General features: G+C 40.1%; 1 protein-coding gene across 8 annotated transcripts in view; it reads right to left on the bottom strand.

The window, feature by feature from the left end:
• The window catches only part of EML5 (EMAP like 5), a 190,514-nt gene extending 171,092 nt beyond the window's left edge, over positions 1 to 19,422 (bottom strand). For 7 of the 8 annotated variants that reach the window (XM_086709055.1, XM_086709057.1, XM_086709056.1 and 4 more), the window contains exon 1: positions 18,768 to 19,422. In XM_086709055.1, coding sequence (XP_086565181.1) covers positions 18,768 to 18,964 — 197 coding nt within the window. In that variant the 5' untranslated portion in view covers positions 18,965 to 19,422. Of the gene's footprint in view, positions 1 to 8,341; positions 8,586 to 18,767 lie in introns of those variants that run through there. The other variant, XM_086709060.1, reaches the window with a different exon arrangement.
• Positions 19,423 to 19,627: the final 205 nt, after the last annotated feature.

The raw sequence follows: 19,627 nt of genomic DNA, 5'->3' as shown, positions 1-19,627 counted from the left end.
TTGCTTTGTTTTTTATGTTTCACATGAGTGAAATCATATGGTATGTCTTTCTCAGTCTGATTTATTTCACTTAGCATAACACCTGGGTGGCTCAGTCAGTTAAGCATCCAACTCTTGGTTTCAGCTCAGGTCATGATCTCAAGGTTGGTGAGTTCAAGCCCCACGTTGGGCCCTGTGCTGACAGCTCAGAGCCTGGAGCCTGCTTCAGATTCTGTGTCTCCCTCTCTCTCTGCCCCTCCCCTGTTCATGTTCTGACTCTCTCTCTGGCAAAAATAAGCAAACATTAAAAAAAAAAAAAAAGCATAATACCCTCTAGGTCCATCCATGTTTCTGCAAGTAGCAAGATCTCATCCTTTTTTATAGCTGTATAGTATAGTCTGTGTGTGTAAATATACTACATCTTCCTTATCCATTCATCTATCAATGGACACTTAGGTTACTTCCATACTGGCTACTGTAAATAATGCTGTAATAAACATGGGGTTTTGTATATCTCTTAGAATTTTTGTTTTCTTTGGGTAAATACCTACTACTGGAATTACTGGATCATATGGTATTTCTATTTTTAATTTTTTGAGGAATCTTCCATACTGTTTTCACAGTGGCTATACTAATTTATGCTCCCACCAATAGTGCACAAAAGTTCTTTTTTCTTCACATCCTCACAAACACTTAATTCTTGTCTTTATTTTGGCCATAGGAAGAACTATATTTTCTCTCTTATTTAAAGTTTATTTATTTATTTTGAGAGAGAGAGTGCACGTGAAAGCACGGTAGAGGCAGAGAGAGAAAGAAAGACAGAATCCCAAGCAGGCTCCACCGTGCTATCAGCACAGAGCCCAACTCAGGGCTCCACCCCACGAACCGCAAGATCATGACCTGAGTGGAAATCAAAAGTCAGATGCTCAACCAACTAAACCACCCAGGCACCCCTCTCTTTTATTTAATCCATTGTTTATACAGTTGAATTCATGGGAATTTTAAGATTTTTAAAAAATGTTTATTCATTTTTGAGAGACAGAGAAATAGAGAGTAAACAGGGGAAGGGCAGAGAAAGACGGAGACAGAGAACCCCAACCAGGTTCTGTGCTGTCGGCATAGAGCCCAATGTGGGGCTCGAACCCACAAACTGTGAGATCATGGGCTGAGCCGAAATCAAGAGCCAGATGCTTAACCAACTGAACCACCCAGATGCCCCCATGGGTATTTTAATAACAATTTTTTTTCCGTAAAGTGACAGACAGTAAATACTTTAAGCTTTGCCTGCCATACAACCTCTGTTACAGCTACTCAACTTTATGGTTATAATTCCAAATCAGCCATTGATGATATGTAAACCATGCACTCTCATTGGGAGCAACATCACTTCCATGGGGTTAAGAACTGGTTCTTGTGGGTGTGAAGGTCTTACTCTTTTTATGAAGAAAGTATAGATACATATATGGTACATAAATTGATATATAGTTTATCTGTGGTAATAAAATTTTGTGGTGGGTTGGGGCAATTAAGAAAAAAATACCTAAAAGGGTTCCTTAGAGGGACTATTAAAAAAAAAAAAAAAGGCTGCAAAAACAAATAGTCATGTCTGTTTTCCAATAAAACTTTATTTACAAAAATAGATGGCAGGCCATATTTAGCCCAGGGTCTGCTGTTTGATAGTCCTGTTTTATTCGATGGGTTAAAATTCAATACTATCGTTATTTATCTTGTAGCTCAAATTGTTGCATCTTTGACCTTCAGGAGATCCTTCAGGTTGGCTCCCTTATTTTTTCAAAAAGCCAACATCTGTTTTGCATTGACCTACTTTGAGGAACCACAATATATTCCAGGCTCATCTAGCATTTTTCCTGCTCCAGCCCTGTAATTAACTGCTTCTCTAGGAAGCCTTTTATTGGCAAATGGTATTTAGAGAACAAGATCTGGGCAGCAGAGGTGGCCATTGTTATTGGAGTGGTATTCCTTCTAGGCTGCAGACAGAGCTGAGAAATATATGTAGTGTACTAACCCATGTATATACACATGGCTATATTATGTATCTTTGGGGGTATATATCTAAAAACCATGAGTTCATATTGATACATCTGATTCTAATCCAAAACCACAGGGTTCACTGAAGACTTCTTCCTTTATGTATAACTTCTTCCAAGAGTGAGAAATTAGTCTTTCATAACCTCAAGTCTATTTAAATATGATATACACAAAGTTGTTTCAGAATTGCTAGCCCTGTAGGAAACAATTTTACTAACTAGGTTATAGCATTATCTATAGTTCTTTTTGTTTTTATTCTTACATTATTCAATCAAGATACTGCTTTCATAGGTTTTTGTTGTTTTTTGTTTGTTTTTGGTTAAGGTGCTCCCTGCTCAGAGCTCAGTGATAAGGAGGAAAGAGCTTATAAAACTGTAGGTAGAATTTGTTTTTCTCTTTTTACTTACAGTTATTTTACAGTTTTGTTATTCTCTGCTTAAGTAATGGCAAGGCTAGGGCTTTGCATAGAAACTGCATACTTGTGAAGTGATTTTGAATTATTTGGGGATGACACTCTGGAAGGTTACTTACTACATACCCACCACTGTCTTCAGTTACCTGGAAGTCTAAAGTTTTAATTCTATATTATTTATTTACACTAATTTTATTACAATTTTATATTATTTATTTATAATTTTCCTTACATTATCCTTTTTATGCCCTATTTCCTATACTTTTTTAATAGAAATTTTATAGTGTTACCTTTGGTGTTTAAGGTATATAATCTAATTTGACTTACATTTTGTATATGGTGAGGTTCATTTTTTTCCCCATGTGGATATTCATTTGTTTTTAATATTGTTTCTTGAAAAGACTATCTTTTAAGCATATTTTATGTGCTAACAGGAATCAACTTAGAAGAATCATCAACAATACTGATATAGGTGACCAGGGAGAAACTCTGGAGCAGGCAATGAGATCTGGAGCAGGATCTCATTCACACATGGAGAGATTAATATGAGATAGGAGCTGGATGTACTGCTGATGGGTAGGTAAAATCTGACAGTTCTGATGGTTCCAATTTTTTTTTTGAAGTGACAATGTAGATTTATTCTGGAATATCTACCATAATCACAACTCCTATTTGTACCAACTAACACCCCCATAAGTAATTAACCTTAGACTACTTTTAACAATCTCACATCCTTAATTCACTGTTCATATACTAATTTCCAAGCAATCAAATTCATCAGCATTACTAAACAGCTAAGGAACTTTCCCTCCTCACAAAGATTTATTGCCTGGAGTGTAGCATTAAAAAATAAAGAATCTGTAAATGACAAAATACTAAAAATGGATTTCTACTCATGGCTGCAGGTACTTTCATCTCAGACCACATAATATAAGGAACAGACAGAAATCTGAACCACCTTTATTGTTACTAGAAGCCTATCTATATTGAGATAAAGCCGCCCCAATGAGTGGGTCTGTTTCCAGCTTAGAGCTCGGCTTAGAGCTGAGCTGGGCATACCAGGTAAGCAGATGAAAATACATGACTCCACTGTGCTAATGTTCTTTGACCCAGGCTATGCAGCTGCCTACAAAAAATGTGAACTCCACAACAAGTTCTCCAGCTTCAATATCTTCTGGTTAATGTTTCCGTACTAGTTAATGATAGTGAGGACTAGAACCCAGGTTGTCTCCCAATGCAGTGTTCTTTCTCTGCTAGAATAACCTTGTCATGGATCTGAAAAAGGATGTTGGAAATCTGCAACTGCACAGGTGGAAACATCTGAATGAAAGAGCTGTAGGCCTTGGAACTTATTTTGCTGCTACATTAATACCCTGGGCATCTGGATTCTCAGTCCAGACCAGCTCCAATTTTTTTTTTCTTTCTTTTTAAAAAAATTTTTTTTTAAGTTTATTTATTTTGAGAGAGAGACAGAGAGACAGAGAGGGTGAGCAGGGGAGGGGCAGAGAGAGAGGAAGTAACAGAATCCCAGATGACTTCACACTGTTAGCACAGAGCCCAGCATGGGGCTCGAACTCACAAACCATGAGCTGAAAGACGTTTAACCAACTGAGCCACCCAGGTGCCCTCCAATTTTCTTAATGAGAAAGAAAGCATGAGTATTTTCCTAGTATTCTTGGAGTCAATATTACAGTTAAGTTGTATTCCACATATTGCCTAGTATATTGCTGAACATATAGTGGAACTCAAAAACACTTATAGATGAGACAGCTCAGAAACAGACCCTCATAAATATAATCAACTGGTATTTGAGAAAGAAGCAAAAGCAAAACAATGGAAAAAGAAAGTCTGTTCAACAAATAATGCTAGAACAAATGGACAACTACATGCAAAAAGTGAATCTAAACAAAGACCTTACATCCTTCACAAAAATTAACTTAAAATGGATAATAGACCTAAATACAAAACATAAAACCATAAAATTACTAGAAAAAAACATGGGAAAATACCTAGATGACCTCAGTTATGGTGATGCCTTTTTAGATACAACACCATATACGTGATAGATGAAGTAATAATTGATAAACTGGACTTACTTAAAATAAAAAACTTCTGCTCTGTGAAAGACAATGTCAAAATATGTGAAGACAAGCCACAGATGGGGAGAAAACATTTGCAAAAGACACATCTGATAAGAACTGTTATCTAAAACAAAGACCTCTTAAAATTCAACAATAAGAAAATAAAGAACTCAATTACTAATTAGGCCAAAGACCTTTTTTTTCCCCTTAAGTTTATTCATTTATTTTGAGAGAGAAAGAGCACGTGAGCAGGGGAGAGGTTCAGAAAGAGAGGGAAGGAGAGAATCCAAAGCAGACTCGGTGCTGTCAGAGAAGGTAGGCCATAGACCTTAACATACCCCTCATCAACGAAGATATACAGATGGCAAATAAGCATATGAAAAGATGCTTCACATCATGTCATCAGGGAAATGCAAATCACAAGACAACACTACATGTCTATTAGAATGGCCAAAATCCAGAACGCTGACAATACCAAATGCTGAGGAGGATGAGCAACAGAGACTTTCATACATTGCTGGTGGGAATGCAAAAATTGTACAACTTTGGAAGACAGTTTGATGGTTGCTTACAAAACTAAACATACTGTTGACATATAATCCAGCAATTGTGTTCCTTAGTGTTTACCCAAAATAGTTAAAAACTTTTGTCTACCCAAACACCTACACATAGATGTTTGCAGGAGCTTTATTCACTGTTGCCAAAGCTTGGAAGATGTCCTTCAGTAGGTGGATGGATAAATGCTACGTCCAGACAATGGAATATTTAGCACTAAAAAGAAATGAGCTATCAAGCCATGAAAACACATGAAGGAGACTTAAATGCATATTACTAAATGACAGAAGTCCATCTGAAAAGGTTACGTACTGTATGATTCCAACTACATGACATTCTGGAAAAGGCAAAACGTTACCTGTTGTGCGTGGTAGAGCTAGGGAGTGAACAGGCAGAGCACAGAGGATTTTTACGGCAGTGAAAATATGTTATTATAATGACGGATGTCACTGTACATTTTTGTCCAAACCCATAGAATATATAACACCAAGAGTGAACCCTAAGGTAAACCATGGATTTGGGGTGATTATGATGTGTCAATGTATATTCATCCTTGGTAAAAAGTGTACCATTCTGGTGAGTGATGTGGATATTGGGGAGGCTATGCATGTGTGGGGCAGGGAATATACGAGAAATTTGTACCTTCCTTTCAATTTTGATGCAAACCTAAAACTGCTCTAAAAACACAAAGACTTTTTAAAAAGGAATATATGTATCTAAAAGGCTTAAAAGAAGGGGCACCTGGCTGGCTCAGTCAGTACAACATGTGACTCTTGATCTCAGGGTCATGAGTTTAAGCCCCACATTGAGCATAGATCTTACCAAAAAAAAAAAAAAAAAGGCTTATAACACCACAAAATTCTTAATTTATTTTTCTTCTGGGATGGACAGCTCATAATGTTGGATTGGCAAACAGGAAGTTCTGATTGTAGGAGTTGTTAACTCAGATTTCACTCTAAAAGTTACCTTGTTATTCACAACTGGGGGGAGAATATCTGGTTTTACTTTAATCCAGAGGCTGGGGAAAATAGCGATAAGGCAGAGAGACAGATGGGACATGAAGTGAGAATTCTGGATTATATCATTGCTATGGATGGATGGTGTCAACATCTTGACGGAGCCCAAAAAAGGGAGAGATCATTGTCATGGATGCTTAAAAGCATGGAATATGAGGCAAAACAGAGAGTACCTGATTGAAATTAAAGAACCAGAAATAAATTGGGGTGCCAATTTAAAACACATATTAGGGGCGCCTGGGTGGCTCAGTCAGTTGAGCATCTGACTCTTGATTTTGGCTCAGGTCACGATCTCACAGTTCCTGGGATCAAGCCGTACGTTGGGCTCTGCACTGAAAACATGGAGCCTGCTTGGGATTCTCTCTCTCCCTTTGCCTCTCGTTGGCTCGCTCTCTCCCTCTGTCAAAATAAACTTAAAAAAAATAAAACACAGTAGTATTATCTCCAGATTACAAGATGTGGGTAAATATTTTTCTACACCTTTCAATTTCTTATAATTGTATTCTATAGTGTATATCACTAATTTTAAAAACATAACAACAACTCGTTGAGGGGGGCGCCTACCAAGCCTCTCATACTCTGATTTTTTAAGTTTATTATTTTGAGAGTGACAGAAAGTGTGTGTGAGCACGGGAGGGGCAGAAGGAGAGAGAAGAAAGGAGAAAGGAGAAAGGAGAAAGGAGAAAGGAGAAAGGAGAAAGGAGAAAGGAGAAAGGAGAAAGGAGAAAGGAGAAAGGAGAAAGGAGAAAGGAGAAAGGAGAAAGGAGAGGAGAGGGAGGGAGACGGAGGGAGGGAGGGAGACGGAGGGAGGGAGGGAGGGAGGGAGGGAGGCAGAGGGAGAGAATCCCAAGCAGGCTCCACACTAAGTATAGAGCCCAACAAAGGGCTTGCTCTCACAACCTGTGAGATCCTGACCTGAGCCGACATCAAGAGTTGGATGTTTAACCAACTAAGCCACCCAGGTGCCCCTCTCATACTCCTTATCAAGTCACCCTCACTCTCTTACACAGTCTCTTCGGGGTTACAAATATTACCCTTTCCAAGTGCATGCCATCTGAATCTAACATCCAGGTTACCGGTAATATTTCTTACCATGCTAGTAGTGCCACCTTTGCTAAATAATATTGTCCACAAGTTAACTAATAATTAGAAAAGTCACACTGCAACCAAGTAATGATGACTAATCTATAGAGTCTGTAGTTAGTCATCACCTATGTTACAAGACTTAGAATGGCCTTTCACTTTCCACTCCTGGTTGGGTATTATGCCTTGCACCTGATCAACCACCTGTAAAAATATGGACACTGAGGTGGTTAGACTTGGTTACATCATCATCTTGTGGCTAATTTAAATAATATCACGAGCAACATCATTCCAAGCAAAAACTGAAAAATTCTTAAGAGCAACTGCCTGTGGCAATTTTAATTATGCTCCACAGACTGAAATAAATATGTAATGAGAGCTTCCCCACCGGAGGCAGTGGTGTCTAGTACTGTATCTCCTAAGAAAGTCAGTCTCCCACGGAATTGAAAAGAGATTCCAATGGATTTGAAGCAGAAAATGGTTGTCCTCTTTGTTGGAGGTGAACTAGGTACATGATTCACAGGAAGAGCAGGAGCATTTCCTTGACAAGGAACCTGCACAGCTCAGTTCTTCTGATTTGGGGAATAGGCTATGTACACTTCTCTTGCCAACAATTTATTTCTGGTTCTTTAATTTCAATCAGGTACTCTCTGTTATGCCTCATATTCCATGCTTTTAAGCATCCATGACAATGATCTCTCCCTTTTTTGGGCTCCGTCAAGATGTTGACACCATCCATCCATAGCAATGATATAATCCAGAATTCTCACTTCATGTCCCATCTGTCTCTCTGCCTTATCGCTATTTTCCCCAGCCTCTGGATTAAAGTAAAACCAGATATTCTCCCCCCAGTTGTGAATAACAAGGTAACTTTTAGAGTGAAATCTGAGTTAACAACTCCTACAATCAGAACTTCCTGTTTGCCAATCCAACATTATGAGCTGTCCATCCCAGAAGAAAAATAAAGAATTTTGTGGTGTTATAATGAATTGAGCCTGCGTATGGACTCCAATCTTTTGTCCCATGCCTATCCCCTCATTCTAGTACTCAACCAATACCAAGAAGTTAGTGTTTTTCCCCTATGCTTACTACCTCAGATGGATATGCATGCCAGTGTCTTAAGACAGGCACTGTATTTCACTTGACGTTTTAACAATCCAATTCACCTTTAAATTACACTGGCCAACAGATGGTAATACTTTAGATAGGAAATCCAGGAGCTATGAAGGCCTTTGTACCCATTCTTGCAGTCTTTGGCCAATATGGTGATGCCATGATCTACCTGTAATTAGAACAGATACCACAGTAACCAAAGCAGCTTGTTTATGCTGGTTAGGTGTAACCCCTTGCCAGTGTGCTATGCTGTCTCAGAATACTGATCCATACTGAGACACAATGCAGAACTTGCTGGCCTTACAGACTGAAGTCTGACTGCTCTTTAGTGGCTGCTTTATGCTTGGTTAACAGCAACATGTGGTTTCAAGCCCTTCAAAACACAGCATTCCACTACTTTTCTGACTGGACATGTACCTATTGTGCTATCTGAACTGTCTGTGAAAATACATCCACTTTAGAATTTCACAGGGTAGGGATGATCTGTCCTTTTGATGTATTTATATGTCCTATCAAATATTAACATATTTGGTTTATTTCTGAGTGCAGATTCTGACTCCAAAATGGAATTTATTAATGGACAATCTTGGTCTTTCCATGGCCCAAATTGCTCAGGCAGACCCACTGCAACTGTTCCTGGAGTCTGTTGAAATCACCATCTGATACATCATCTTGATACATCCAGGATGCACATAACTTTGCCCATTAAGTGAAGCTTTCAGGTCCCCAGTGAGTGAGCATTTTTCTGAACTGATGATGTATGTTATCTTCCTTTTAATGTTTTAAGTCCCTGATGATACTGACCAGATCCATCAATAAACAGAAAACCATACTGAGGATTGCTTTTTTTTTTTTTTTTTTGGTAATCTCCAAACATAGAGATTTATGCAGTCCAGCATGGGAGGTCCTTAGGCAACAAGTCAGGAGGTTTTTTGTTTTCTTTTGTTTTTTAATTTAAATTTTGGTTAACATACAGCGCGATATTGGTTTCAGGAGAATTCAGTGGATTCATCACTTACATACAACACCCAGTACTCATCACAAGTGACCTCCTTAATAACCATCACCATCTAGTCCATCTCCCACCCAATTTCTCCATCAACCGTCAGTTTGTTCTCTACTGTAGTCCTCTAAGGGTCTCTTGTGGTTTGTTTTCCTCTCTCCTCTTCCCCGCCTTCCCATTTGTTCATCTGTTTTTTTTTTTTTTAATGTTATTTATTTTTGAGAGACAGAGCATGAACAGGGGAGGGGGAGAGGGAGATACAGAAATCTGAAGCAGGCTCCAGGCTCTGAGCTGTCAGCACAGAGCCTGATGCGGGACTCAGACCCATGAGCCGTGAGATCATGACCTCAGTCGAAGCTGGACGCTTAACCGACTGACCCACCCAGGCACCCCTCATCTATTTTGTTTCTTAAATTACACATGACTTAAGTCGTATGTTATCTCTCTTTCTCTGACTGACTTATTTCACTTAGCATAATGCATTCTAGCTCCGTATCATCGCAAATGGCAAGATTTCATTCTTTCAATGGCTGAGTAATATTCCATTTTATATATATGCCACATCTTCTTTATCCATCAGTCAGTGGACTCTTGGGCTCTCTCCATAGTTTGGCTATTGTTGATCATGCTGCTATAAACAATCGGGTGCAAATGCCCCTTCAGATATGTATTTTTGTATCCTTTGTATAAATACTTAATAGTGCAATTGCTGGATCATAGGGTAGTTCTATCTTTAACTTTGAGGAAACTCCACACTGTTCTCCAGAGGGTCTGCACCAGTTTGGATTTCTACCAACAGTGTAAGAGAGTTCCCCTTTCTCTTCATCCTCACCAACACCTGCCATTTCTTGAGTTAATTTCAGCCATTCTTACAGGTATGAGGTGTATCTCCTTGTGGTTTTGATTTGTATTTCCCTGATGATGAGTGGTGTCAAGCATCTTTTCATGTGTCTGTTGGCCATCTGGATGTCTTCTTTGGAAAATTGTCTATTGATGTCTTCTGCCCATTTCTTAACTGGGTTATTTGTTTTCTGGGTGTTGAATTTGATAAGTTCTTTATAGGTCTTGGATGCTAAACCTTTATCCAATATGTCATTTACAAAGATCTTCTATTCCATAGGCTGCCTTTTGGTTTTGTTGACTGTTTCCTTTGCTGTGCAGAGGCTTTTTATCTTGAGGAAGTCCCAATGCTTCATGTTTGCTTTTGTTTCCCTTGACTTCAGTGACGTGTCTAGTAAGAAGTTGTTCCAGACGAGGTTAAAGAAGTTGTTGCCTGTGTTCTCCTCTAGGGTTTTGGTAGTTTCTTTTCTCATACATAGGTCTTTCATCCATTTTCAATTTATTTTTGTATATGGTGTAAGACAGAGATCCATTTTCATTCCTCTGCACATTTCCATCCAGTTTTCCCTGACACCATTTGCTAAAGAGACTGCCTTTTTCCATTGGATATTCCTTCCTGCTTTGTCAAAGATTAGTTTGCCATACATTTGTGGGTCCATTTCTGGGTTCTCTATTTTGTTCCATTGATCTATGTGTCTGTTTTTCTGCCAGTACCATACTGTGTTGATGATTACAGTTTTGTAATACAGTTTTTTTTTTATTTTTTTTTCAACGTTTTTTTATTTATTTTTGGGACAGAGAGAGACAGAGCATGAACAGGGGAGGGGCAGAGAGAGAGGGAGACACAGAATCGGAAACAGGATCCAGGCTCCGAGCCATCAGCCCAGAGCCTGACGCGGGGCTCGAACTCACGGACCGCGAGATCGTGACCTGGCTGAAGTCGGACGCTTAACCGACTGCGCCACCCAGGCGCCCCTGTAATACAGCTTTAAGTCCAGAATTGAGATGCCTCCAGCTTTAGTTTTCTTTTTAACATAATTTTGGCTATTCCGAGTCTTTTCTGGTTCCATACAAATTAAAAAAATTTTTGTTGTAGCTCTGTGAAGAATTCTGGTGAATTCTAGTGAAGAATGCTGGAGTTATTTTAATAGGAATTGCATTGGGTAGTATTGGCATATTAACAATATTTATTCTTCCAACCCATGAGCCTGGAATGTTTTTCCATTCCTTTGTGTCTTCTATTCTTTCATAAGCTTTCTTTATTTTTCAGCGTACAGATCTTTTATCTCTCTGGTTAAGTTTATTCCTAGGTATTTTATGGGTTTTGGTGCAACTGTAAATGGGATAAATTCCTTGATTTCTCTTCCTGCTGCTTCATTATTGATGTATAGAAATGCCACAGATTTCTGTACATTGAGTTTATATCCTGCGACTTTGCTGACTTCAGAGTACAGATCTTTTACCTCTTTAGTTAGGTTTATTCCTAGGTATTACTGTTTTTGGTGCAACTGCAAATGGGATCAATTCCTTGATTTCTTTTTCTGCTACTTTGTTATTGATTTATTGAAATGTAACAGATTTCTGCAAACTGATTTTATATCCTGCAACTTTGCTGAATTCAACTATTAGTTTTAGCAATTTTTTGATGGAGTCTTTTGGGTTTTCTATATAGAGTATCACGTTGTCTCCAAATAGTCAAAGTTTGACTCCTTCCCTGCCCACCTGGATGCTTTCTGTTTCTTTCTGTTGTCTGATTGCTGTGGCTAAGACTTCCAGCACTATGTTAAATAGTAATGGTAAGAGTGAAGAGGTCTGAAGTTTTTAAAGGGATTTCAATATCTAGCAAATTATCCACATCGTTATATGATACATAATAGTACGTGAATAAATCTGACCAGACCTTAAGTTTTTTTCAGGTTGACTTCCTAGCCCACCAGCTAAACATGGATTACTACTATATTTAGAACAGTGGTTTTCAACTCTGGTTGCATTAGAATCATCTGGGAAGCTTAAAATTTTTAAACAGAAGCAAACAACAACAAAGAAACTATACTTCGGAGCTATCCTAAACAAATTAATCAGAATTTGCAGGGATGAGATTCAGTCATTGGTGGTTTTATTATGTTTGCTTTGTTTTTTTGACTGTCCAAGTGATTCTAATATGCAGCCAGGGCTGAGAGTCAGGAATCTAGAGCAGTGTTTTCAAACTTAAACTACATCAGTATCATCTGGACGTGACTAAAATGGACTGCTGAGTCTTACCTAAAGTTCCTGATTAGGTAAGAATGAAGCCTGAGAATCTGTAGTTCTAACAAGTTTTCAGGTGAGGCTAATGCTGCTGGTTAAAGGAACACACTTTGAAAACCAATGATCTAGAGCATGCTTTTCAAATTTTAATATGTTCACATACTGCCTGAGAATGTTAAAATACAGAGCCTAGGGGCACCTGGGTGGCTCAGTCGGTTAAATGTTTGACTTCTGCTCAGGTCATGATCTCATGGTTCCTGGGTTCAAGCCCCATGTTGGGCTCTTTGCTGACAGCTCAGAGCCTAGAGCCTGCTTCAGATTCTGTGTGTGTGTGTGTGTGTGTGTGTGTGCGCGCCCCTCCCCTGCTCGTGCTCTCTCTCTCAAAAATAATAAATAAACATTTAAAAAAAAGAATAGTCCCTGGCAAATAACAGGTACTCAATAAATATTTGCTGAAAGAATAAGTAAACCAAGAAATACCTATGTCTACACTAAGATGTGTCCCAAACGCCACTGAAGTGTCTTAAGAGGTGAGAGTGACCAACTGTGGCAAATGATGATGATAAATCAAAAGATGAGAACAGAGAACCAGCCACTGAATGTGGCAATGTGGACATCATTGGTGACCCTGACAAGAGCTGCTACAGTGAAACAGAGAAGAGCCAGGACTGAATGGCAGAAAAAGAACTAAAGATAGCGAGTACAAATACTCTTTCAAATATTCTCTCTTAACACGAGACCACTGCATATGATATTACCTATTTCCATAATGCTACACCTCCACTCATTTCTTCTGATGACATGTCCTCCTGTTTTCCTTAAAGACCCAGTTTAGGTAATATATTCACTAGGAAACATCACTGTGAACTGTTATGTCCCCATGAGCATACCAGATTACAGGTACACCAAAGCTACCCCTAGTACACATAGTATTTTAAGTAATTCTTTAATTGACTGTGTCTTTAAACTCTATCTTAAGACAGGACCTTTACACAAAACTAATGCTCAATAAATACAGGTACTCCCGCTTTTTGAAAGTTCATATTACACCACCTCTCTCTCACAAAAGACCTACACTAGTACCTGTTTCCGCTAACTGAAGAAATCCGAAAAGGAGTTCAGCTTTTACAAAAAAGGCGAGAAGCAAAACAGCATTCAGTGTTTGTTTTACTGCAAGCTGTTACAGAGCATGTACCCCAACCAGGGAGAGTGGCTCCACCAAGCTCCTTGCTTGGAACTACATTCAGCATCCTAGCATCAAGCTGTCATAGTTCTGAACTGTGACTGGGAGCATTTGTGCTTTATATCTTAATTTATCTTGTGCATCCATTAGCAAGATGTGTCCCAAGCACAGAAAAGCAGAGAAGTTACTCTCTTTGCTTCAGAAAAGCAAAGAGAAGTTATTTTTGGGATCTAGGAATGCACAAAAATTTTTCCATATAAATGAATGGTGACTACTTCTTCACTTTATGTCATTCTGGCTTATAAAAGGTTTCATAGGAACATGCTACTTTCAGATAGCAGAGGAAACCTGTATTTCTTTGAGGTGTGAAAAGGCCTTGAACAGTAAGTTCTTAATAGTTCTAAGAATTTATTATTCCATGTTTTCCTTAATTTATATCCAAAATATATTTTGTTAGTTCCCTGCATATTCAATGAGGCATTATAAAACAATAGTTATTACAATGCAAACCTAAAAATCTGACTTTTCCCTTAAGTAAACAATAAAGATACATTTAATTTACATTTATGATATCTTGAACTGTTATTCCAGATAATTCTTTTTAATTTTTTTCATGGTTTTTTTTTAATTTTTGAGAGAGAGAGAGAGAGAGCGCGTGAGCAGGGGAGGGGCACAGAGACAGAGGGAGACACAGAACTCAAAAGCAAGCTCCAGTCTCCGTGCTGTCAGCACAGAGCCCAATGCAGGGCTTGAACTCACGAACTGTGGGATCATGCCCTGAGCCAAAGTCAGACACTCAACTGACTGAGCCACCCAGGTGCCCCCAGATAATTTCACCTTTCTCTGAAAACATCTTTTAATGTTATCCCTTAAACCATGCAGTATTTGTAAAACAACCATAAATATTTTTATATTCAGAGACATAACATGAAATCTTACAGAATAGAATCATCATACTGTCTGTGAAAGTTAAACTCACCAAATTCTAGTAACTTAAACACAGGGATATTTTATGTCCTGTATATATTCTAGTGTATATTCTGTATACATTCTAATATTTTTGGAATAACTGCTTCTAAATATTACACAATGCTTAAGAAAATTATGGTACCAGCTTTGAAGGGAGGGTTTATACTCATTTTTCAAATTGCCTATTTGTTGAGAATTCTAGTCATGCATGTTTTAGGATACAGACTGGCAGTTTGCTTCCCAAACAGGATTATCTGGGGCACTTTAAAAAGATTTCCAGGCTCCAACTATATATAGAGGATTCTGACTTAGTGCACCTAAGGAAGAGCCTAAAAAATTGGCAAAAAGCTCTTTAAAGGATTCTGATAATCAGCCTGGTTTGAGAAATATTGACCGTATATCTGAAAACACATAAGCAGACAACAGGTAGATTTGTAGTAACTCCTTCCTGACCTTAAAAAGTTGTATCTTAAACCCATGTAAAGGTACAAAAAAAACCCTGATCCACCATAAAATGATCAGACATTCTGAACTGCTTTTCCAACAAGAATTTGACTTGTATTATTTAATTTCTTTTTTTTTAATGTTTATTTATTTTGAGACAGAGAGAGAGAGGAGAGAGAGAATCCCAAGCAGGTTCTGCACTGTCAGCATTCAGCTCCATGTGGGGATCAATTTCACAAACCCTGAGATCAAGTCAAGAATCGAAAGCTTAACCAATTTAGCCATCCAGGCACCCTGAATAAATTCAATTTCTATACCATAAATACAGAGCTGTTAAAAACCACTTTTACTAGATTACGGTGAGACTTGATCAGTTTTTCCTTTTCTCTCCCCTCCCCACCCCCCCCCCTCCCCAATCCATCAGAGTCCACTGCTCAGCCACCATTTGGGAGGGAAAGCTTTAAGGCCAGGCTTCTCCTCACTCACCAGGTTCTTATTGGTCACAGTTGGTCAGTTTCCTTTCTTAAGGACACCACCTACCACAATTGAAGGAAAGAGCTACTACACCTTTCATTTTGTCTAAAGAAAAAAAAGTCATACCTAGAAGCAATGAATAATTATCATTCTAACCTGCAACCATATAATATGGTACTCCCTTCAAAGTATTTCAGATGCATTATGTAATTTGGTCTCATCATCACCTTGTGAGATACTTTCACCATGTTTAGGAAAAAAAAAAAAAACTTCAATTCTGTACCTAGAAAATATACAAACAATGGGCATAGGCTGTTCAATGTGGAGGTTCATGTGCACAAGAAAACCAGAATCAAGTAAGAAAATGTACCAAACTAACTAGAGTCCATCAGTGAGTGGTCTTCACTGGTGATAAGTGATTTGAAAACTGTCAATAATATTCATTTCAAGAACAAACGTGACAAAAAGTGTTGGGAAGTAACTAGCAAAATAAAATTTTAAAGTCATTTCATCCTTTGGGAAGACAACTGGGAAAAGTTTCAAAATATAGACCAAGCTATAGATGTGCTTCTTGTGCTAAAACTGGCAGTAGTCTAGAATATTTTATAATTATGTTATTTTATAATTTAAACCTGTAATAAACAGTTAACAGCTGGAGAATTTTATCATTATCATTTTAACTTGAGACACAGTAGGGAGGGAAAAAAAAGAAAGAAAAAGTGACCTTAAAATTCCTGTATTATTTTTTTTTAAGATTATATTTTTAGGTAATCTCTACACCCAGCGTGGGGCTCAAACTTACAACCCTGAGATCAAAAGTCGCATGTTCTTCTGCCTGAGCCAGTCAGGTGCCCCTCCTATATGATTTCTGACAGTGAAATGAATTTCTACATAAATCTGTAGTACTAAAATAAAGAATAAATTACCAGAGAAGTATATATAGAGATATGGCAAAAAGAAGACAATTACAAGCAACACAGATAAAATAAGACAAGTCACATGGCACCACCACTGGCCATACTAGATGTAGTAAAATGGTAAGAGAATTGGTTAGCACATGACAGACTGGTCATGAATCAGTCTTTACAATTACTATAGCACCTACGTTTTCAAAATCTAAGAAGAACAATCTGCTCATTCTGGAATAATCTTAGCCCCAGACTAAGTCCTAGTTGACCAATAAATTCTACACAAGTTTCAACCAAATATGGAAACAAAACAAAATATGGTAAAAACAGTATTGACTTTTTTATTACTAAACCTAACTTTGCAGGAACATTGTTTTCCACCATGTATCACATTTATGAGTATTACATTTTCTGCTATGACATAATTGAAAAGTTACTGGAGTAGTTTCTATACTTCCACTTCAAACATTGAATTGAAAACAAATTGAAAGGTTTGAAAATCTGTTGGATCTATTTCACAAGAATGATTTGTGTCATTACTGGCTGAAATAAAATTTCCAGAGCCCTTTCATTCACTGATGTTTACGTTATAATCTTGATACTGTATTAAATATATGCCACCAATTTCAAGATACTACATGATTCAGATTTTAGTACCCCACTGCAATTTTTGGGGAAACCTTCTTGTTAGAAATTATTTTAAGGATGAATCATTTGCATAAAATCATAAGCATGCATCCATTTATGGCAAAAATTAGTCATATATATATGTTTACTGAAACACAATTATAAAAACTCAAGCAGTGTGACATATAGCTTTAATTGCTGCAGGATAAACACAACATCATTTATCCCCGTCAAATAAACCCTATGTAGTTTCAGAAGGCCTTAGTACCATCCTGCTCTCAACTACCAAGAAGTAAAAACAATAGAAGTGCACCATGGGTGTCAAAATCCTTCACACCCATCACACCTACTGAATTCAACCCAACAAACATACTGTAGGGAAGAGGGCTTCAGCTGAGGCTGCTTCAGCTAACTAAAGCTACCCTCCCCTGTATTGTGAGAGACCTAACACAAGAAAAAAGAGAGAAAGTGGAAACTATTAGGGAAAACGACAAAGAACTGGGGCAAATTCTACTCTTGGGGTGAATCACAACCAAGGAACAAAAATACCACCTCATTCCCTATTCCAGAATGTCAATTTCTGCTCTCCTTATCTTTACTCCATCTTGCTCTACCTTTAGGCCCCCTTTTCCCATTTACAAACCACACAGGCACAGACACGCAAACTAGCAGCACAACTCTGTTATTTACAGAATTCAAGTGCCAGAGCATCTTGCCTACAAAACACCAAACCAAACTACTGGATTTCAAATGCCCGATTTAAGTCCTGTGGAACATAAAGAAGGGAGTATAACTTAGTAACCAAGTCAAATCACAGAATCTCTTGTTAAAAAACAAAAACAAAAACAAAAAAAAACAAAACAAAAAAACCAAGCAGCAGCCCACAAACACATTCCCAGAATCTTTTAAAAGCTATTCTCCTGTCAAGGACAAAAATGCTGTGCTTGAAGCATAACCGATGGCCTAGGAGAATTTCTGCAGCTTTTAACTTTGTCGGAAAAGTCCTGCGGAGACACTGATTGGAAATTACATTTCAAATATACCGGCTCACTAAAATGTAAACAAGCACTGAAAACAGAATTACAATGCAAAAATAAAAAAGTGATTTAAATAAAAAACACTAAATCTATTTAGGAGTCCTTGAGAGGAAATGAGAATTGGAAATCAGTAGACTCACTTTCAGCTGCTTGTTCAGCTACCAAAGTGCCCTTAGGTGTGCAGATTTTTAATTTCCAATGAATCACCTGAAGGCTGCCGGGGTTTCTCTTCTATCTGATAACAGGAGGCAGTGAAACCCGAACTAATCATTATGGCCAGGAGGTGAGTGCCCTCCAGGATGCTACTGGGGGCGCTTCCCAGGACCAGTATTTTAGAGCCCACAGCTTGCGGTGCCTTTCTTTATCAGTTTCCCATTAGGTAAAGGATTTCTCCCGGGCCCTTTCGGAATTCGTTTAATAAGAAATCCCTGACGGGATTTAAAGGAGTAAACCGCTACCAAAATAACCTTTTTGCAGTTTTCATAAATTCGAAGGCGGGAGAAGGGCACAAAGCCGTAAAACCGAACGCCCGGTGTCTCCGCACCGACGCAGGGGAGAGACTCTAGAACACCGAGACGGAAAGGGGTTCGCCGGGTGTCACCAGGGTGGATCCGGGACAAGACACTGGTGGGTTTCCGTCCGGGGTGATGCTCCCGGCAGCAGCGGGTCACCGCACCCGGAATGACGCGCAAGTGCCAACTCCGCGAGCGGTTCGCACGGGCGACGGCCGCCCCCCCTCCCCCGTACCTGATGATGTCGTCGCTGTGGCCCCGGTAGAACTTCTGCCGGTGCTCTCGCGGGCTGTACACTACGCCGACGCCGGCCACGAAGTACACGATCTCCTTGGCCGCCGTGTAGTAGAGGTTGTTGCGGCACTGGTGGCCCCGGTAGCCGTACACCCACTCGAGTCGCAGGTGGCAGTTCGGGGCGCTCCGGGCCGCCATGTCGGGGCGCCCACCCCGCCGCTCCGGCTTGGGCCCGCGGCAGCGGCAGGCGGCCGCGGCCCGGCCAAGAAAGCCCTCCCGCTGGCGGCCGGGACTTCCCGCCTGCCGCGACCTCTAAGCCGCGCCGGACAGGTGCATGTCGCTCCTTCTGGCCTCTGCCGCCGCCGCCTCAGCCCACGGGCGGGAGGAGAACCCTCGCCTCGCGGAACATTCTGAGGGCCGCGGGCGCCGCCGGCCGTCAAGTGGGGTGTCTCGCGCCCTTCTCCCGCCTCAGCTCGGCTCGTCTCCGCAGCCCGCAGCGCCCAGGCTGTGAGCGGAGCCGAGCGAGGTTCCGCCCCCCGCCTTCACTCCTCAGCAGCCGCCGGCGCAGCCTGCTCCCCGCCCGGGTCACCTGCGGCGTTCGCGCCCGGCCGCGGCCTCTTTCCCCAGCCCGGCGGGCCCGCGCCGCGCGACCCCGAGCTGAGAAAAGCGGCGGCGCGGCCTCGCGCGGCCCCGCCCCCCGCCGCCGCAGCCGCCGCCGCCGCCGCCGTCGTCGCCGCCCGCGCCCGTTTCGCCCCGCCCTTCTCAACTGGAGACCGTAAGGGCACCGCTAGCTCCGGGGGTCCTCAGCCGGGTCGCTCTTCCCCAGCGACTAGCACCCGAGTTTCCCCAGCCTCCTTCACG

Source organism: Puma concolor, chromosome B3 (assembly GCF_028749965.1).
Source record: "Puma concolor isolate L17-30 chromosome B3, mPumCon1.1.hap2, whole genome shotgun sequence".
Taxonomy (NCBI): domain Eukaryota; kingdom Metazoa; phylum Chordata; class Mammalia; order Carnivora; family Felidae; genus Puma; species Puma concolor.
The sequence above is the reverse complement of the archived record's forward strand: the minus strand, read 5'-3'. Positions and strand labels throughout refer to the sequence as shown.